Source organism: Heloderma suspectum, chromosome 3 (genome assembly GCF_057233095.1).
Source record: "Heloderma suspectum isolate Gila_16-S chromosome 3, 16-S_ref, whole genome shotgun sequence".
Lineage (NCBI taxonomy): Eukaryota > Metazoa > Chordata > Lepidosauria > Squamata > Helodermatidae > Heloderma > Heloderma suspectum.
In genome coordinates, this window is record NC_139460.1 from 200,998,095 (window position 1) to 201,020,514 (window position 22,420).

Here is a 22,420-nt window from a genome sequence, read left to right on the forward strand (position 1 = left end):
TTGAAGCATCATGACTTTAACTGGGAAACTAAATGAGAGGCCCCAGGGCCAAGTTAAAAAATTAGCTTTATTTAAAAGCAAGCATTTATCAGTGAAGCATTTACAACAATGGGGTGGGGGGGAATATGAAAACAGAGGTGAACAAAGGACATCCTACAAAATCAAGGCGTTCAGCTACATCTCTATTACCTGGTTCAGCTGCAATGTAGATAAATGGCTTCAAAGTTCTTTTTAGTGAACATGAGAGATTACCAGGTATATTTTTTATTTAAAAGGGGGGGGCAGGAAAGAGAATGGCAGCATGCACATTTCCATACACAGTTCTACACCAGGGTACTGAATGCTTTTTGGCCCTTGGGCAGAGGCACAGCCTAAAGTGGGTGGAACCATCTCCACTGCTGGCATGTACCCCCACCCATGTGCTTGCTTGGACCACATTTCCACACACACATATGTGCACAGACACACCCCATACACAAACCATTCACACACACACAAACATACACATCATTCACACACATCTTTTTCACCATGGGATCTAAATCTGAAATTGTACACTCTTCCACGCAATTGATCAAAGCATAGCCTGACCATATGTTTAGCCTTTGTGGGAAGGAGTACTCCTGCAACCCACAAATGGCAATGTGATGTCCTGTGTATGCAAGAAATGCAGGGGGCAAAAGGATAGCTAGGATGTCCAGTTGCACATTGGCAAAAAGGAGGACAAAAAAGGACACCATTTTACATACAAATTTACATATGCTAAGTTATATGGACAAATGAAAATTCATAAATAATTACTATAATTTAAACAGAAATATCTCCCCCATATTGGGGAAAACAGTGACCAGGTGGCCTGTGTACCCTGACTGCTGTCCAAGTGGTAATCATTGCTTGGCAGTGCCAAGGCCTCTGTTGTCCTTTCCTGGTGTTTTTTTTTTTTTAATTTTTAACCAGACTTGGACTGGACAGCCCTTCAAACAGAGGAAGCCTTCAAACAGAGGACTACCTCCTGACAGCCCTTCAAGCAGAGAACAGTCCTCTGCAAACCAGGACACAACGCAGCCAGTCCACAGAGAGCTGTGCCTATAAATTGGTTAGATACATCTTCCAGAAGGTCCACGCTGCCTCTGAAGACTCTGCCAATGGTTAACCACAGCCTAGTCTGAGGGCCCCACGGTGGAAGAATTACAGAGGAGAGGACTGTAATTTGTAGAAGAGGTGTAAGGAGACATTGTTTTGTCATTTCAACTCACTTTAACTTTTTTCTTTGGTTATTTTTTTTACTGCACATTATATAATACAAATATATCTTGTACATTTTGTAAATCTCACGGTAGGCTTTTTCACACATTACATTGCAACAAACACGTGTCCACACAACACACAGCTTATGGCAGCGTTCCCCAAACCTGGTGCCATCCAAATGTGTTGAACTACAGATCCAACCATCCCCAGCCAGCCCAGCCAATCGGCATGCTGGCTGGGGATTTTATTTATTTATTTCGTGTCCAAATCAAACTTTGCTCTGCCAAAATGTAGCCACCGCCACAGCTTTGTCATTAGCTTGCTGTAGATCGTCAACAGTACAAGACTCCGGCAGTAATCGACACACCATCAGATGCACTGGGTCTTGGGTTTCTCCACATTCACATAATGTATTGTCGTCAACCAGCAACCTGGGGATGATGGGAGTTGTAGCCCAATACTTCTGGAAGGCTAGGAGTTCACTGCCACTGTTATCCGCATACCCCCCATTGTTATCCGCATACCCCCCACTTCCGTCAACCAGCAACCTGGGGATGATGGGAGTTGTAGCCAAATACTTCTGGAAGGCTAGGAGTTCACTGCCACTGTTATCCGCATACCCCCCATTGTTATCCGCATACCCCCCACTTCTGTCAACAAGCAACCTGGGGATGATGGGAGTTGTAGCCCAATACTTCTGGAAGGCTAGGAGTTCACCGCCGCTGTTATCCACATACCCCCCACTTCCAAGCAGTAAGAAGCATCAGGTATTTCAGCACTTACCTAGGACTCCATTTCCTTTGAAGTTGTTCACTGGAGACTTATGACATTTATGTGATATAAGGTTTATTTTCAGATATGTACACACTGAGCAAAGGTTCACAGCATTAGCACTCCCAACAGATTCCAGGTCCCCACAGGATGTCTAAGGGAACCTATAGTGCCATGGGATTTCCTGCAGGGAACAAAGTCAGCTCTCTGCCTACTTTTCCAGCCCAGACTGACTTCCTGCTACACACACAGTTCCAGCCCAGACAGACTACCTGCTACACACACAGACTTCACTGGAGCCCCTCCCCTTATCTGGTGGGGGAAGAAAGATGACTCATCTTCACCCATCAGCAGTGAGTTCTTGGGCCATCCTAGCTCCCCATGAAACACATCACTAGAATGATACCAGCTATCAACAGTCCTTTAAGCGGTATTGCCTCAAGGCACCCACACCGATCAAAGGCTGCTTACAGAAAGTTTAGAGTTAAGGATTACATAGCTGTAAGGGATCCTGAATCTCTTTGCAATTAGGCACTGGGCTGTAACCAATAATAGTACATATACATTTTCTCAATCACATCACAGAATCATAGAATAGTAGAGTTGGAAGGGGCATATAAGGCCATCGAGCCAACCCCCTGTTCAATGCAGGAAGTCAAAGCATCCCTGACAGATGGCTGTCCAATTTCATCTTGAATGCCTCCAGTATGGGACAGCCCACTACCTCCCTAGGTAGTTGGTTCCATTGTCGTATTGCTCTAACAGTCAGGAATTTTTTCCTAATGTTCAGCCGGAATCTGGCTTCCTGTAACTTGAGCCCATTATTCCGTGTCCTGCGCTCTGGAATGATCGAGAAGAGATGCTGGCCTTCCTCTCTGTGACAACCTTTCAAGTACTTGAAGAGTGCTATCATATCTCCCCTCAGTCTTCTCTTCTCAAGGCTAAACATGCCCAGTTCTTTCAGTCTCTCTTCACAGGGCTTTGTTTCCAGTCCCCTGATCATCTTTGTTGCCCTCCTCTGGACCCTCTCCAGTTTGTCTGCATCCTTCTTAAAGTGTGGTGCCCAGAACTGGACACAGTACTCCAGATGAGGCCTAACCAGTGCTGAGTAGAGGGGAACTAGTACTTCCCAGGATTTGGAAGCTATACATCTATTAATGCAGCCCAAAATAGCATTTGCTTTTTTTGCAGGCACATCACATACAATTCCAGGATCCTTCTCGCTTGTAGTATTGTTGAGCCAAGTATTCCCCATCTGGTAACTGTGCATTTGGTTTCTTTTTCCTAGGTGCAGAACTTGGCATTTATCCCTATTACATTTCATTCTGTTGTTTTCAGCCCAGCACTCCAGCCTATCAAGATCGCTTTGAATTTTGTTTCTGTCTTCCAGGGTATTAGCTATCCCATCCAATTTACTGTCATATGCAAATTTGATCAGCATTCCCTGCACCTCCTCCTCGAAGTCATTAATAAAAATGTTAAAGAGCACTGGGCCCAGGACTGAGCCCCATGTCACCCCACTCATTACCTCTCCGAGTTTGAGAAAATCCCATTGATAAGCATCCTTTGAGTCCGATTCTGTAGCCACCTGTGCGTCCACCTGGTAGTTGTTTCATCTAGCCCATTTTTACCTATTTTGCTAATCAGGATATCATGGGACACTTTGTCGAGAGCATTGCTGAAGTCAATATATATTATGTCCACAGCATTCCCACAGTCCATGCAAAAACAATGGATAGGCATCTTCCATACAAGTGCAAGATAGCCAAGTTAGTTCAACCTTCTAGCATCTCACCCTCTCATTTGCCCAGTCAGTGGTTAAGGATGCAGCAATCCTTTCTGAGAAATGGTTAGATTCCCCTACACCTGTCAGCTCAGTTGTAGGCTGAATCAGGGAATCCTAGGGATGTACGAAAGTCACTTAACCTTTTCGAAGGATGACATTCGTGGGGGAGGGGAGGCGCTCCGTCCCTCCCCCCGAAATTCTGGCCGGCCGGCTCCACTCCGCTCCGCAGGGATTCTGCGGAGCCGCCGGCTGGCTCTGCCAGCGGCCGGACATCCAGCTGCTGGCAAGCAGGGACGCAAATGGCGGCGGCCGTAGCCACCGCCGTTTGCGTCCCTGCAGTCAGCCGTGATAGGCTACGTAAATGTTTACGTAGCCTATCACGGCTGATTTAAAAGAAAAAGAAAAAATGCGTGTATGCAAATGGCGGCGCCCATGGGCGCTGCCATTTGCGTTCCTTATTTTGGCACGTCTTAGTCTACGTAAACATTTACGTAGACTAAGACGGCGAAAATAAGGGGAACACAAATAGCGTAGACGCTACACTATTTGCGTTCCCCTTATTTTCGCCGTCTTAGTCTACGTAAATGTTTACGTAGACTAAGACGTGCCAAAATAAGGAATGCAAATGGTGGCCGCCATTTGCGTACGCGCGTTTTTTTTTTCTTTTAAATCAGCCGTGATAGGCTACGTAAACATTTACATAGCCTATCACGGTGTTTTTTAAAAATCTAGCCATGATAGGCTACGTAAATCTTTACGTAGCCTATCACGTTTTTTGTGTTTTTTTTACTGGAAATGGTGGCAGCGGCAGCCGGTCAGAAGACCGGCCGCCGCAGCCGCTGCCGCCGCAGCCACCACCGCTGCCACCGCCAGGAAGATCTGCCCAAGGTAAGTCCCGTCCCAGGTAGGGGGCGGGGGGGGCAGACCATTCCGCCACTGATTTCAGGGGGCTGAATGCGCTGGCATTCGGCCTCCCCGAGCTTCATGGCGGAATTCACTGACATCCCTAGGGAATCCCAATATATTTCCTCCAGGAAGATGATGTCAGTGCCTATATATTGGCAGAAAGAGGGAGGATTAATAGTGCTGGACCTTTCTACTCAAGTGGGCATAAAATGGTGGATATATCCAATATGGTGGCATAAAATGATTGGTACATCCAATATGGTGATATAAATGTTCAAGGCACACGTCAGCCCCTTTCATGGCAGACTTGTATGCCCTGGCACACAGTATAGGAATCACTGCTTTCTTTGTCATGTTTCCCTGTAGTCCAGGGGTGGGCAATTTGTAGGCAAAAACATCTGGAGAGCCACAACTCCCATCAGTCCTAGCCGGCACAGCCAATGGTGAGGGATAATGGAAGTTGTACGCCAAAACATCTGGAGAGCCACAAGTTGCTCACCCCTGCAGAGTCTAGTCAGAGAATAATGTGTTTTGTTTTTATTAATTTAAAGAAAATTAGTTGCCATCCTGTAAGTAAATGATGAATTGCACAACGATGTTATTACATGGCACAAGTGAAACATTCCTGAACTTATAGCAAACAGCTTTGCTGGCCTTGCTGTCAGGCATAAAGGATTTCTTTTCTAGAGCTGCATAACCAAAATGAATTCAGCCATATGTGCATCGATCCTGGTATTTAAGAAAAAAGGCGGAGGAGCCGTTGTGCCTGTCCTTCATATAGAATTCTATTAGCATAAGATTGCATTATTATTATTATACAAAGGAAAAGGAAAGGTTCCTCCTGTGCAAGCACCGAGTCATTACTGACTCCTAGAGGGACGCCGCTTTCACTGGCGTTTTCATGGCAGACTAGACTGCAAAATGGAAACCCAGATAGGCTATTTTTCTTTCAGACCTTTTGATCCCTCAGCGGGGAAAAAAACACTATTCATTTTTCAACCCACTGTAGATTGTACGGGAGACTTGTCCCCACTTATGAAAGTGCTTCCATACGCCGATTTCAAGAGGGAAGAGTAGACAACATCCGGTCTGCAACTCCTGAAGCTTTAGCTTTTGTAAAAGGAATGACAGATAAAAAACCATCTTTACAGGTATGTGGAGTTTCTCCTCCCACCCCATCTTTTTGCTTATATTTGGTGGAGGCCTAACCTGCTGGGCTGGTGCCAGCTGTAAGTGGTTTGTGGGGGAGGAGGGTTGGGCAAAGATGACCTCAGTAAGCTCGACCCCAGACAGGCCCATCTGCCTTTCACCACTGCCCATTTTCTTGCCCTTGTAGCTGGACCCAATCTATATGGCAGCCCAAATGAGGAGAGTGAGGTGAGCAGCAGCTGCTACTAGTGTCATTGCTCACTTACTCAGAAAGGTTACATCAGCCTCCCACAAACTCCTACCATCCAGATCTGTTGGGACTAAAACTCCCATAATCCCCCATCCAGCATAGCTGCCATTTTCCAGCTCCAAATCACACCAAACTAGCTGCTACACACACACACACACACACACACACACACAAAGCTCCAGATGTAAACACGCATCTGGAATCTTGCAGAGGAGAAACAGCTGGGGAGGGATTTTGTGCAGAAAAATGGCAGGCAGGGAAAGAGTTAACCACACGCACACACTCAAAAGTGGCAGCCTCCAAAGCTTCTTTTCTGAACAACGACAAAAAAGTCAGTCAGAGCATTGTTACACGCATTTATAATGAAACATGTACTCTCCCCTAACTAAAGCAATTCAGTCCTGCTCTATTTACAAATGACCTCAGCGGGGAGCTCTAAGGGCTGGTTCTGTACCCTCTCCGACTATAATTCTTCTATGGTAATTATCCCATGTCTCCTCCTAGCATTTAAACTCATTAAACTCTTACAGTGGAAAAATATGCAATATATTTTAGTGTTCCCATTGAACATTTCTATTTCCTTTACAACTGGAGATTATCGTTTTTCAGGGACTCAGTGGTATCATAGAGACATGTTTATCTTCCCTTCTTTGTCTAGATGTCATCTGTGATCAAAGAGGGCCTGGCATGTTTTAGAAACACGACCCCACTCTGTGAAATGTGCAGACAGACAAGACAGTGGGATGAGTGTGCTGCACACAATGGCGGCAATGCCTTTGTCATTCCACCTTCAACTGTGAAAAAAGCCACTCTGTCTCCAGCTTCAAACTGGAACTATCGCCCTCTTTAGGCATTCTTCTGCATGTGTGAGAGGGCTCAAAGTGTGTAGGTTAGAGGTGGGCAACTGGTGACCCTCCAAATCTTTTGGCCTACAACTTCCATCATGCCTCACCATTGGCTATGCTGGCTAGGAATTGTAGGCCAAAACAATTGGTGGAGGACCATACATTACCCCCCTGCCCCATTCTAAAATAAGCATTTGAATACATTTTGTTATGTCTTTTGACCTGGGAACTGCAGTGCTGGCTCCAGGTTTTGGAGGGCTCTTTGGCAAGACACTTTCAATGGCTCCCAGCAAGAGGCAGGGGAACAAGCAGGTTGCAGTGAGGAGAAACAAGTCCAGGGGACTCTTGTCAGGGCTCATAGTGAGGTGTGGGCCCTCGGCAGGTGCCAAACCATGCTTATCCTTGACGCCAGCCCTGGGGAACTGCATTGCAAAATTTGGAGAAGTACAACATCCAAAAGATAATTATGTTCCAATCCGCACATTAGTTCAGGATGTGTGGAACAGGTCAGTTTACAAAGACTAAATTCCACAGGCATCCATACTAGGAAGTGAACCAGTAAACGGAACACAGTAGGACTTGTGTCTGAGAAAACATGCATACTGTTGCACTGTTAAGTAGCCTAACAATGCATAGTGCTGTGTAATCAAAGTGTTGTTGTTGTTGTTGTTGTTGTTCAGTCGTTAAGTCGTGTCCAACTCTTCATGACCCCATGGACCACAGCACGCCAGGCCTTCCTGTCCTCCACACTCTCCCGGAGTGTGCTCAGATTCATATTCATTGCATCGGTGATGCTATCTAGCCATCTAATCCTCTGCTGTCCCCTTCTCCTTTTGCCTTCAATCTTTCCCAGCATCAGGGTCTGTTAAGAAATTCTTTCTAAAAATTCATTACGTTTCTTTTTTTGTCTACAGGACTCTGAGAAAATGCAGTGTTTTAAGGATGCAATAACAGCTCAAACCAATTACACCATTTTGGTAAGCAAAACATTGTTCTGTCTTGATTTAAAAAAAAACTGCTTTGCAGGTTAAGACACAGTAGTATAACCATGAAATTAAATTACTTCCTGCTTCTAAGGCCAAATGCTGGATTAAAGCATTTCTATCTCCCCACAGCTGCCAGCCTCATTCTATATATCTGGGGTGGGGAACCTCTTTCAGCCGGAGGGTTAAATTCAATTTCAGAGAAGCTCTCAGGGGCTGCATTCCAGGCAAAACGGAATAAGCCAAAAATACAAAAAAGGATCCAGCATATTTTATCTGAAAGCTTCTACTGCCAGTAAATAAGCCTTAGGAGAGGCACGTCAAGCTTTTAGAATGGGGAGAAAATTGCACAAAAGCAGGAAAACCACCAAACGGTCTGTGGTTGGCTGAAAGGGGCGTGGCCAGCTGGGGAACTCCAAAGGCCAGACTGGGACCTCAGCAGGGCCAGAGGTTCCCCACCCCTGCTATATGTCTTTGCACAAACTGTAAAAGCACACATTTTTTAAAAAGAAATCCTGCCCTTACCCAGTGCAGAATGTATGCTGCTCTATACATCCCAACAGAGCTGCATAAGCAGCATCTCTTGTTCAGACTGTGACAGGTGTGTAACATTGGTTCCAAAAGTGTTGGATTAAAAGATACCTATTAGCAGGCATATAATTTGTGACATGAAGGGATGCTGTAGAAAATGCGGAGTATGAAATATGAAGATTTTTGAGTAAAAAAGAGTAACCATCTGTTTTCATTTTACATCCCTAGGTTGTAATAACCTTCTGAGCTTATTTCCTTGGTTTTAAGAAAAAATGTTCATACACAATACTACTTACATGAGAGTCAAGCTACACAAACAACAGACTGATGTGGTACAGTTTTCTGTCACTTCATAGTGCAGGCTATATGTTTGAATGCTCTCCTACAGTAATAATAATAATAGTCTCCCTCCTATAGAAAAGTAGCATTCCAGGAAGAAGGCAAGACTGCAATACTCAACCTTTTTACCTGGAAGTAAGCCCCATTGGACTTAATGGGACTTACTTCTGAGAAGACATGTACAAGATTCTGCTGTTAGACACTTTCTCTCTGGCATGCAATTAATTCTCTATGTGTGCAGGAAGATTTTTATAGGAAAGAGCACTGAAATGTATGATCCTCCACCTACATTCCAAAGTGGTGCAATCCAATAAAATCTCTATCACGTGATTCTCTTCATCATATAGGCAAGATTACACTCACATATTCATTGAATTTTCTTTTGATCCTATACCAACCCACAGATTTAACTAACGTTTTCCTTGGCTGCCTTGTGAAAGAGGGATATTACTACTAGTACTACTACTGCTAAGAAGAAGAAGAAGAAGAAGAAGCAACAACAACAACACTTAACATTTACATACATGTCTACTCAGAAGTAAGTCCCACTGAATTCAGTGGAACTTACTCCCAGGTAAATGTGTACAGGATTGCAGGCTAAGTGTTCAAAATGCTTAACATGCATTGTTGTTGTTCAGTCGTTCAGTCTTGTCCGACTCTTCGTGACCCCATGGACCATAGCATGCCAGGCCTTCCTGTCCTGCGCTCTCTCCCGGAGTGTGATTCCATGGGGTTTTCTTGGCAAGAATACTGGAGTGGGTTGCCATTTCCTTCTCCAGTGGACCACATTTTGTCAGAACTCTCCGCCATGACCTGTCCGTCTTGGGTGGCCCTGCACAGCATAGCTTATGGCTTCACTGAGTTACGCAAGCCCCTTCGCCACAACAAGGCAGTGATCCATGAAGGGGTGACATGCATTATCTTGTTATAATCCCTTAATGAGGGTAGGCCTCATATGGCCCATCCTGCTTCTTCCCTAGGTCCTGCCCCCTCTCCTGCCAGTGAAAAGCTCTTTATCTTCATGGGGTGGGGGGAAGCAGGGAGGGTTTCTCTGAGCATCACCAGTTTGCCTTATATGAAATTGATACTTTGTTGTGTTTTGTGGGGGCAAGAGTATGATCTGGCATTTGGGGCTCTGACCCCCACCTCTGTCTTGTACTCAGTTTCTTCGCCACATGATTTGTCTCTACGCCTCATCAATTTGCCTTCTGTGAAATGAGTGCTGGATCAGAAAACTAGGGGTTCAAATGAGGGGGATTAAGCTTTGGAGTTCATACCCCACCTCTGCCTTATACTTAGGTTCTTGGGCTAGTTACTTTTTTTTTTTTTAGTCTCACCAACTTGTCTTCTGGGAATTATGTTTTTTGTGATGGACCATAACCACCATGGCAGTAAGTGGATGGGCAAGCCATTGTGTGAGCGCACCCACAACATTCTTTCAAACCTCCAAATGTACCCACTGGCCCAAAAAGGTTGGGGACCCCTGGGTATTGAGTTATTTGGATCGGAGACCATTATTAATCTATTTGCACAATGTGTGATGAAGTGCAACTTCAGTGTAAATGACAATGAATGCTTTCCTCCGAATTATCAAAATACATGACCGCTCTCTCAAAACCATAACAGAAGAATGTACTGGAGTGTGCTGAGCCAAGTTAAAGTGTTTGGGTATTTTTGGATGTTCAGATTCAGTTTCACTGATAACATTTCATGGGGATCTTATTTATTTATTTGTTTAGCAATATAGCATTTTTAAAAGTTATGGGTTGGATCCAGACTAAGTTAGCTGCAACATAGGTCCCACTGACATCAATTTGAAATGTTCTTTGAGACTAACTCAAGTCTTGTTGACTTCAGTGGGATCTAAGTGCAACTGACTTAGGGCATTTCTACACCAGCCTAAAATCCTGCATTTAAAACGGGGCTTTCTGCTTCCATTTTAAATGCAGGATCACAACTGACTCCCTTTAAACGCGCTTCCTTTCCCCCCTCCTCCCCATCTGAGTCTTCCACTATCTTTCATTGATCTCGCTCCTCTTTTTCCCCGCTTTAACTCTTTTGACTGAGGAAACGAAGCAGAACACAACGGGGTAATTTGATAGCTCATTATCTGCGATCTATTTAAAAGCAGAATAAAGAGCATTTAGTGCAGGTGGGTCACAGCGTCATGTAAAGAGCCCGCAAACTTCTGTGAAGGAGCAGTCGCAGGATAAAAGCCCAGTGTGAAGGAGCCCTTCGTCTGGATGCAACCCTACATTTATACCCTGGTTTTACATGGGGAGCCCAGGTGGTCTTTCTATCTTGGGGACTGTGTGAGTCCACACTTGCTTAGCTACAGCCATGCTGCAGCATCTGTTGCTGTCAGAGCACTTCGTCCCTCACCATGGTACATTAACGTACGAGAAATCTGTGCTGTGGAGTTAGGGTGGGATGTGTGCTGAAATGAACAAGTAATAAACAGCACCTCCCTGCAGACGACAGAGGGATTTAATTCTAGAAGTCAACATAAATTTCCTGTCCACTTTAATCATTTATATTTTCTACTTACTTTAAAGTAGTGTAGTTAAAAAAAAATGTAGCTCATCCGTCAGATGAGAATAACAACCAACTTATCACCAAATCAGGGTTGCCAGTGTTTGAGCTGGGCCTTTAACAGCCATTTGGTTTCCAACCATTAGTAGGCAACTGTGTTAATCTCCATGCTCTGAAAAGCTTCACCTGCTCATTCCTGACCTGTCAAGCTTCTGTTCAGGGTGCAAGAGCGAGCAAGCCAGTTAGCAATGGTAAACCAAATAGCTTTGAACTGAAAAGGAAAGAATACACATCTCAGGGGCGGGAGTGGGGCAGTGACCCAAACCACCACTTAAGGTTATTTAATTATCCCTTTGTTAGGGAAGCAATGCTGCTAGATTAAACTTGTAGCCTTAAATAATTTAATTTCTTATGGGTCCCCCCCCCGCCTGCGTTGACTCACCCTTTATTTTGTTAGCCCATCTCAGTCTCTTTCTCTTCAGACATGACATTAATCTAGGTTGAAAAATGTCATTGCTAAGAGCCTTATAAATCATGTTGGATACCAGCAAAATATTTCCATTGATCCTCCAGTTCATTCCTCTTGATTGGGGGGGGGGGAACCATGGCGACCACTCCTAGGTTTTATTATCCTTCCTCGCAGCTCACTTAATATGTGCACCAGTGGACATGCCAGATTTGGCTCCAGGGTACATGTTTTCCTAATGAGCCGTGAAAGGTTATTTACTCCTTCCCCTTCACATCATTCATCTGCCTAGATATTAGCAAAGAGAGGAACCATTTTGCTTTTCCAGAGTCCCATTCTTCTCCATCCCTAATTGCTGTGAATCTGTAAATCCAGATTTTGCCCCTGCCATAAACTTACCAGGTAGGCATGAGCAAATTACCATCTCTCAGCTTCAGCTCCCCCTCTGCAATATAGGGATAATCTTTCTGAGCTCTACCTTACGGGGTTGATGTAAGAATTACTGAGACAGTATAGCCCCCTTCAGGCATGATAGGGGGGACAGCGAGGATGAGCCCACTGGCTTTGCCCCCTGCCTTGCATCCCCATCTCAGGGGTTTTGGTGTGTACTGGGGAACAAAATGGTGAGAGACAGCCTATTTGGACACCCCAGGATAGTGCCAACTTACCAGATACCCCAGAGCGGGGTGTTGAACATAATGTGGGTGAGGGGCCAGCTGACCCTCCACTGAGCCCTCTGCAGGCCAGATGACATCAGTGGATGGGGACACTCGTATTTTTTAATCCCTAGCCAAAGCGCTTCATTTGCTCCTCCAGGTGGTGCATCAGTCTGGGACCCAGATTCATGGCACACAGGTTTTCCGCTGCCAGGGAAATCCCTCACTCAGCAAAGCCACCCTCACAGAGGCCTCAGTCAGGGTGGCTTTGCCTGCCCCCTATAGGAGAGGACACAGGGCAGGCAAAGCATTTAGCAGGCCACTCACCCTTCTAATTGGGATGGTGAGCAGCACACTAAGGAATCTCCGCTCTGATCATTGATCAGAGATTACGAGGTTCTTCTCTCTGCTATCCTTCAGAGGCTGGGAGAGGAGGCAGGGTTTGCAGGAGGGGAGGAGCCTTGCCCGATGCCCTACAGGCCAAATGGGCTGGCCTGGCAGGCCAAATTTGCCTTACAGGCTGAAGGCTCTCCATCCCTCTTTTAGAGGGCACTGTTGAGCTACATCAGAATATATGGCTTTGTCACATTGTTCCATCCATAGTTATTGGTCAATGTGAACTATGAAATGGTTCACACACCCATCGAGCACCCGCTTCCCCTGTGTGGGAGATGGGTATGCGAGCATCCCACACAGCTGAGGGTGCCGCTGAAAACACACATACCCCAGTACTTGCATTGGCTCATAGGATCACTGCTGGAGTACCTTACAGACACAAGGAATTCTGTTGACCGATTATCCAGTAGGCCACCTCAGCTAAGGAAATCACTCACAACAGCATATGAACCAACCCCTTTGGCATGGTAACTGTCCTGTAAGCAGTATGGTCCACGCAACTGAGAATGGGCATTCTCAAAACTTTCAGCCATAGAAATCGCACAGATCTTCTCAGGAAAGGATCTCTCCAATCTTACACTGCTTTACATAGATTTGTCAGGCTTCTATAGACAAGTCAAAATGGAAGTCCATTAAAGTCAATGGTAGATGGGTCTCTTTCCCTTCATTCTGACTTTTACAAGTATTATAATGTGCTGAATTATGCCTTGCATACCTGAAAACACATGCACAGGGTGGGGTTTGGAAGTACTTTGTTGATTTAGTCATACTTAGAATAGACCCCATTGAAATCAATGGAATTTAAGTTAGTAATGGCTGATTTATTTATTTATTTATTAAATTTGTTAATCACCCATCTGGCTGGTCACCCAGCCACTCTGGGTGATGTACAGCATATAATAAAACAGTTTAAAACAATAAAATTCTACAATAAAAATGTTTTCTAAAATACCCTAACCCACCCCAAATGCCTGCCTGAACAACCACGTTTTTAATGCACGGCGGAAGCTCATTAAAGAGGGGGCATGGCGGAGTTCCCTAGGGAGGGAGTTCCACAGAGTGGAAATGGGATTTAAATCCCATTTATTTCATTGGGTCTAGTCTAAGATCTGGATCCAACTGAGTTGTAAAGTATGGTTTTTACACTGACAGTGCATGCCATATACATGTCTCCTCAGAAGTTAGCCCCACTTAATTCAGTGGGGCTTACTTTCAGGTTAGAGGGTAAAGGATTGCAGCCTAAAACTGGAAAACTGACAATACCATCCACTTCAGCCAGGTAGCATGAAATTAAGTCCAGTGGTACCAACATCCGTGGGATGTATGTGCAATTTTGTACACGTTCATTCACACCCCATTTTGTACCATTGTGCCCAGGCTATTACAGGAATGGCAATAGACAATCACTTGCTGGGACTGCGAGAGATGGCCCGTGAACACTTCAAGGAACTGCCAGACATATTTACTGATGAAACATATTTAACAAGCAATCGATTTATTCTCTCCACCAGCCAGGTGAGTGAAATTCATACTGGGATTAGTCATAAAAACAATCCCCGTTATTCTCCCTGTGACAGGCATTATGAATCAGTGACAACCTTTGACGTACCTTGTGGGGGTTTTGTGAGTCCAACAGCTCTCAAAACATTCCTTGGGCTGTCATTCGTTATGTTTTTGACAACCCAAATTAGTAGCCAATAGCAATTAATTTGGGTTGTAAAAAAATGATAGTTGCATTCCTACATTTTCCAAAAGTTCTCTGTGTTTGTACAAGTGAGAGAGAAGCCACACTTCATTACATATTTCTTCAGGTTTTATGTGTCATACCCTAGCTGTATTGCTACAAGTGGTGCTAATTTCATAAATCCTGCTATCTCTAAGGGCCCATGGACAACTAACAGAGAATAGAGTCAGTGTTCACTTACACCCCATTCCTGAACTATGGCAATAACTTTCCTTAAATTTTCCCAACCCTACCCAATCCTATGCACACACTTCCCTGGGAGTAAGCCCCATTGAATGCTAGGCCTTGTGAGTAAATGTGGTTAGAATTGCAGTGTTAGAAACTCTTTCACAAAGCATAAGTCTTTAATACAAAGGTAAACAAAGCCAGAAACACCTGAATCATTGCATATGTTCAACGATACTTGCAGATTTATCACACTGATCTTAAAGTTGTATGCGTTTCCTTAAGAGCCAGTCCTGAAGTTCCAACAACATCAGTTCTATATAAATCATGCTGAGGTATCTATGAATATAAGATACTAAACTCACAAGTATTTTTGTTGGTTTGTTTCATCATACTTAAAACCAGTGAGCATAAATTGTGAGATGAATTTTGGGATAGTGGCAACTTTGCTTGTGTCTCCTATTCTTGCATCCAAAGCAAGCTGCTTGCTTTGCCCTTGTAGAGGAAACTGTTTGTTCTTCGGTCACTTGCCCATGAAGCCAGCCATACTGAACAGCAAAGGAGAAAGAAACATGGACTATGTGCAGGCAGGCACACACTCTCTCACACACATTCTGTGTGTGTGTGTGTGTCTGTAAGCAATTGTGTTTCAATTTTAAATCACAACTAGTCCAGCATTGAAAAAACCCAGGCTAAATTACAGTAGCCTGCTTTGTGCTAGGCTGCCCTTAATGACTACTCTAAAGCTTCAGCTGATGCAAAATGTTCTAGTCCCCATTCTGTTGTAGGCCACAAAAGCCCTACGTTTCCTGAGCCCTACACATACAAGTGACTGCTATCACTCTGACCTGATCTGTAAGATCAATGGGAAATGACTGTCTAAGTATACCATGAATGTCCCAAGTTAAAACTGCCCCTTAACTTTGGACTACTTTCCCCCTAGAGCAAAATGGGCAACTTCTGGGGGCCAGGGGGCCACACTGCTGGTCCCCTAGAAGCCACTAGGGGGCTGCACTCCAGCCCACCAAATTTGCTGGTGATTTTACAGGGAAGCAAGGCTTCCTGGAGGTTTCCGGGAGTGCAACTCTACTTGCAAACAAGGTGCATGCTCCCCATTCACCATGTTTCCCTGCAAAATTGCTGCAGTTTTTACCACCAGAGATGGCAGCAGGAAATATTGCCGGGGTGGGGCATTGGCTGTGTGTTGTCCACCACTGCCCTGGAGGGTATGTGCACCTTATCTTGCAGCAGTAATAAAATGTTTTTATTCAGACTGGCTTTTGGTTGTCACAGGGAGAACAGAATATTTATTTTAATTTTTATATTCATTAGATGCCCCACAACTTCTGTTCTTTTGGCAATGTACAATTACACAGCTTAAAACAATTTCAAAACAAACCAAATAATACAGCCGAACACTAAGATCCCACTAAAACAAGAAAACCAATTGGAGAACATATTGCTAGTCATCATAATCATGTCTCTAATCATACAGAACACTCAAAACAAACTCGCAGGGCTGGATCGCATCTTAACTGGCATAAAAGCAAAACACAACAAACATGTATATATACCACCCTTCGCCATATTCGATTTCAGGCTATGTGCAAAATAAAACCAATACAATAAAATGTAAGAGCAGACAATAAAAGCAGAAGACAAAGCTTAATATGGACTAAAACTTGCTCAATTAAATCCATTAAAAAAATTAAATGCCTGGGTAAATAAAAATGTTTTTGCCAGGCACCTAAGTGATAGCAGCGTTGATTCCAGGTAAATCTCTTCAGGGCGGGCATATTGTTACTCACCCCCAAGCCGCATTTATAAGAGACCTATAAATCCAATTAACTAAGGGAGCAATCCTATCTAGATAGGCGGCAGCCTCCAAACTCAGAGGCGACCGCCTATCCAAAGCAGGGCAGGAGAAGCACGGAGGGGCTCGTTCCCGCCACGTTTCTCCTGCCCTGCTTTTTTGCACATCATACATAGGATGTGTTGTACAGGCAGTTACGCTCTCCCCACCCCGGAACACCCCCAGCCATGCCCTTTTCTAGCCGCTCCGTGCTCCTCTTGTGAGTGCGGAGGATGGGGCTGTTCCACGCTGCCTCCGAGGCAGCATGGAAGTGGGAGGAGGTCGGTTCCCAGGAAACAACATATCCTATGGCCATCTAGCTGCTGTCTAGCAGCCATAGGATTGCTCCCTCCGTGCAGTAATTGCTTCAGTGTCTCTTATGCTCATTGCTTGCTAGGGTGGCCATTTATGAATCACCAAAAAAGAGGAAACACATCACCAAAAAAGAGGAGAAAAGATGAAACCAATGCACATAACATTTGCACATGCTAATTTACATGTATAGATGCAAATTTAGAAATAATTATTATAATTTAAATAGAAATACAGTCCATCTCTCCATGGTGGGGAAGACTGTGACCAGGTGACCTGTGTGCCTTGCTCAGTCTGCTATCCAGGTGCTAACTATTGATGGGCATCAGTTTTTATGTTTTTTGATCTTTAAACTGGAATTGGACAGGGCAGCCTTTCAAATAGAGGACACTTTCAAATAGAGGATAGTCCTCTACAAAAAACGGACTCGTGGCCATTCTTTTGCCTGCTTTTATTACTGTATATTGAATGTTACTGTTTTTTATGGTAAGCTGCCTTGGGGAAAACATGATCTTGAAAGGTGGCAAGGAAATATATTAAATAAATACTTAAATAATCAATTTATTGAAGCTGTACACCAGATACATAAGACTGGAAGAGTTCTGTCTTAAAAGGTAGTATTGGGGGCCAGTGGGGGGGGGGGCTTCTAATGCAATGCACAAACATAAAAAACCCTCATAAGTAATTTGATCTTGTCATGATGTCTGTGGGTTTTCAGACATGACTGAGTGTAACCAGAATACCACTACATAAATTCTCCAAGAAACTATCCATGGGCAAAAAAGTGAATCTGAATAGCTTTATGGCCACCGGCTGTTGCACAACAAATTTATCTGACAATCCTGTGACTCTATTAGTGGGACTAATGGCCTGTCCTGGGCCATTAAAAAAGCCAAATGGCATTTTTGAAAGCTCGTGTACAACAAAGGCAAAAATGTATGGATGTTTTAACAAAGAACATATTCACTAATAGGAAGCATTTGTTCCCATTACAATGTTACAATAAAAATTAGAGCTTTAATTAGAAAAAAGGGATTCAGATAATAGATTACATCAGAATATACTGATTCCTACACTCCCTCTTGATAATAAATACTAAGTGAAATGTCAATAACAATTCAATATTAAGACATGTAGGAATAAGACAGCAGTCTTTAACTACCAGTACCGTTCTAATTAAAAAAAGAAATGAGAAAATCAGACATTTTTAATGACTGCACCTTTTTTCCCAAATTCGAAGAACTGGGTGGGGGGATTCTTAGAGTTCTGTAGATGACATTTGATATTTAATAAGGATAAATGAGGTGATTTTAAAAAAAAAATACCCTGCCCTATTTTACCTATGGGTGAATGCAGACTAATTAAGTCCCATTGATTTCAAAGGGCTTACTCTAAGCATGACTAAGTCTGGATTCAACCCAGAAGCTTTACAAGAGGTGGGCAGGTTGTGGCCCTCCAGATGTTGTTGGACTGCAACTCCCATCATCCCTTACCATTGGCTATGCTGTCTAGGGCTGATGGGAATCCAAAACATCTGGAGCTCATCAGGCTGGGGAAGGGTGCATTAAAATATGCCAAAATACCTCAAATTAGGGTCAAAACATACATTACTTTAAATGTGTGTCTAGCAGCTGTGTCTTTTTCAATTTTTTAACTCTAGAGTAGACCAGTAGCAGCTGATGATGTTTGGAGCTGGTGGGGCCAGTTTCTTTCTTCTGCTTGTGCAGAGCATCCATGGCTACAACAGCTGTAGTAGGGCACGTATACAACACATATTGTACATTTTGTGTGTGTACGTACCTTTAGATAAGAGGTTCTCTAACTTTCTACCCCAGGGCCTGCTTGAGAGAGCTGAAAATGACTGAGGCCCATCAGTCACAAAATGATGTTGTAGGGCCAGAACCAGTCACAAAATGGTGACAGGTGGAGTTTGGCATAATCAGCTGGCAATTACTGGCAATCCATCATTTTATATTGATATCTAATCCCTCCTTGAAAACTGCTAAATTCTTTGCCACAGGTATTTCTTCAAATAAGATTAATTTAAATTGTTGGGGGTTTTTTAACTTGGAGATTGCCACGCAGCAACGCAAAGTGCTGCCCTTTATTTGAGTTCAAAAGAAGTTGTTGTTGTTTTTTAATTTTGGAGCTCAGACCCACCATCTCTGCCTTGTACATAGGTTCTTAGGCTAGTTACTTTTCTATTAGTCTCACCAGTTTGCTTTCTGGGAAATAAATGTTTTGGGACTGGCTATGCTCCCAGTGGCAGCCATTTTATGAATGATCAAGCCCCTCCATGGCAGCCATTTTATGAGAGTGACCATGACACCATCAACATCCCAAATGTGCCCACCAGCCCAAGAAGGTTAGGGACCGCTGCTCTAAGTAGAGAAAACCATTTATTTTATATTGTTCTTCTCCCCGCACAAGCCTCTCAGAGTCTTCTTAGCCATTTCCTGTCATTTCTTCTGCCCTTCTCCTTTCACACTTAACTCGTACCCTATCCCCAACAGCCAATTTCCTTCATCCCTCCTTCCTGCTGCTTTTACATTCACTTCCTCTTATAACACTTTCCATCTCTTATCCTGTTCATCTTTATTCCCTTTTAAAAAATATATGATCTTTGTTCTCTACCCAGCTCCTGCTGCCACACCTGCCTATGCAATGTGCATGGTGCAGCCATACCACAGGATAGTCAAGCAAAAAGGGCAGCACTAAGACCCACTTGAATGTTAGCCAAGACCCACTGGTGGGTCCCAACCCATAGTCTGAGAAACACAGAGATAAATACTGTATGCCAAACCAAAGCCCTTCACTGGGACTTCCCCCTGTAATGTATTTGTCAGAAGTATTAATCTGCCACTTCTCTAGCAAATGACACACTTCTTTCCTCATTATCACACTAATCTGCTACTTATCCCTTGTTTATTTACATTTTTGTAAATAAAATTAGGCAGCCCAAACATACCTTTGAGATTGCTAAATCCCCAAAAAGATGAAAGAGGGATGTCCCCTTACATAAAAGATTCAAAGCTACAGCGTCTGCAGGAATTAAATATATAGCGAACTGATATCACTTTACTCCATGTCTCCAAGTAACCTACATTAAGGGTGCAATGCAATCCTATGGAGATAGTCGGCCGCCTCTGAAGTCAGAGGTGACCAACTATCCACTGCAGGGCAGGTGGAGCATGGAGGGGATCTTCTCTGCCACGCTCCAGCTGCCCTGCATTTGCAGCTGGATGGCAGATTCCAGCTGTGTAGCCAGGGTGCCTCAGAGGTGGCGGGGCAGACAGTGCATAGGAAGCATCGTAACGGGGCAGGGGAGTTGCATTTGGCCCTATGGACGAGACTCCACTGGAATAGAGGCAGGGCTCCTGATCTGGACTGTAAAAGCCCCCCGCCCTCTGTGCACACTCCCTATGCTAGGGTCCCAATTCAGATCAGGGCCCAGCACCTACTGTAGAGTAAAAGAAGGGGGAAAAGACATAGCTGGTAGACATGCATTTAAAGTAATATCTTTGTTAGCCCTTACTGTGCATAAAAACAGTCTTTAAACAATAGCCCCAGCCCAGGAAAAGTTAGTCTCACCTAACTCCTTTTAAGATCAATGGGATTTCAGTTAGTCACAACTAACTTGCCTCACCCGATGGCTGATTTCAACAGGATTTAGGCATGACTAAGTTAGGAATATAGGAAGCTGCTTTATACTGAGTCAGACCATCTAGCTCAGTACTGCGCACACTGGCTGGCAGTGGATTTCTAGGATTTCACACACATCTTTTCCAGCCCTACCTGGAGATCCCAAGGACTGAACCTGGGACTTTTAGCAGTGTCAGTATTAGGGGAGTTTTAGCATACAAAGCATGCACCCCACCACTGAACCACAGCCCTTGGCCTGGCCTATATATTTCACAAGCAACATATCCAACTGCATGCCAAAATAAGAAATGAAAGTTTGGCCACGATGGAGGTATTAGCATGCTTAGGGGAACCCCAAAGTATGCAGGAGTACAAAACATTTTTTTTTTAATACCAAGGGGGGCGGGGGGGGGGACATACAAAGAAGCAGCCAGCAAGGACTGAGCACACTCAGTTGCCCCAAGAAGAATATCGAGTCCCAGTTGGAAACAAAAACTGGAAAATCAGGGTATGTGTGAACTGGCCTCCTTGAGTCTCTCACAACCCGGGGTAAAAAAGCTGGTGCCTTCTAGATATTTTGGACTACAACTCCCATCAGCCCCAACCAGCATAGCCAATGATCAGGAATTATGAGAGTTGTGTCCTAAAATAAATAACTCCGCTCTCTATAAATAATGCTGCTTTCTATTTTTTATCATTAATCCCCAGTTTTAGGTTTTTGCAATCTTTTTTGTATTTTAATCTTTGCATTTTTATTGTACATTGCCGCAAGCTCTTATTTAGTGGACAGGTGATTCAAAAATATTCTAAATAAATGATAAATAGAGAAGCGAATGTCTAGCTGGCTGGCACCCTGAAGAGGAGCACTCCTGTTAGGAATGACATTTTGTTGCAGTTCTCCAACTTGTGATCATTTTTTCTTTCTTTCTTTTTTTAAAAATTCTCTCTGACCCAGAAGGCAAGATCTGGGTTGCATTAGGCTGAATCATTCCATACAATCACTAGGGCTATCTCAACAGCACAGCTGACTTTTAATATTGCTATCTTTTCTTTGTTCCTGGAATCAGGTTCCAACCACCATGGAAATGTTCTGCTGCTACGGGCCTGTGAACCCTAATGGCTATGGAGCCTGCTACAATCCACAGCCAGAGCATATCTTGTTCTGCATTTCGAGCTTTAAAGACTGTCAAGAGACGTCCTCCAGCAAATTTGCTAAAGCCCTGGGAGAAAGCCTCATGGATATGAAGGAGCTGTGCAACAAATGCAGCTCAACTCAGGCAAGCCCCCCAGCTAAACAAGAAGCCCCCTCAACTTCTCAGCCTGGTCTTGAGCACTAACTCCAGGTGCTCTCCATAACCTTTTCCTTTCTTCCATTTTGCAGATGCTTCTTAAGGCAGAGCAGTGTTGCTATACAAAGGCAATCTGTAAACCGGAACCTATTTATGAAGGCCATTTTTCTTTAGCTAGGATTTTTCTACCTGTGTTTATCAGAGTGATATCTTAAATGATCTTCAAAAGCCGACATTTCAGTTCTGCACAAAATGAATGCACTAATTATCGACTGAAGAAAAGGACTTGTGTACAACTCAACTCTCTGTGTATGTGTTTAGAAATAGCCAGTTAACAATCAGTAGTATTTTAGGAGAGGTTGTAGACAGCTCAAGTGCAATATATCACCAAGGCAAACATTCTCATTGCTCAGAATCCAAATATTTCCTATCAAGGCTCCTCGCATGGGTCATCCCATCCCATCCCCCCCGCCACGCACACACACGCACACTGCTTTTAGAGATGCGTGTCTGCCCTTCACACTTGATGTGTTTACCATGGTATAGCCACAGCAAACA

General features: G+C 44.0%; 1 protein-coding gene across 1 annotated transcript in view; it reads left to right on the forward strand.

Moving 5' to 3' along the window:
- CHAT (choline O-acetyltransferase) overlaps window positions 1–21,910 on the forward strand; it is a 57,230-nt gene extending 35,320 nt beyond the window's left edge. Inside the window, exons 11-14 of the mRNA XM_084841874.1 lie at window positions 5,721–5,862; window positions 7,870–7,932; window positions 14,236–14,373; window positions 21,641–21,910. Of these exons, the coding sequence (XP_084698000.1) occupies window positions 5,721–5,862; window positions 7,870–7,932; window positions 14,236–14,373; window positions 21,641–21,910 (613 nt within the window). The remainder of the gene's footprint in view (window positions 1–5,720; window positions 5,863–7,869; window positions 7,933–14,235; window positions 14,374–21,640) is intronic.
- The last annotated feature ends 510 nt before the right edge of the window (window positions 21,911–22,420 follow it).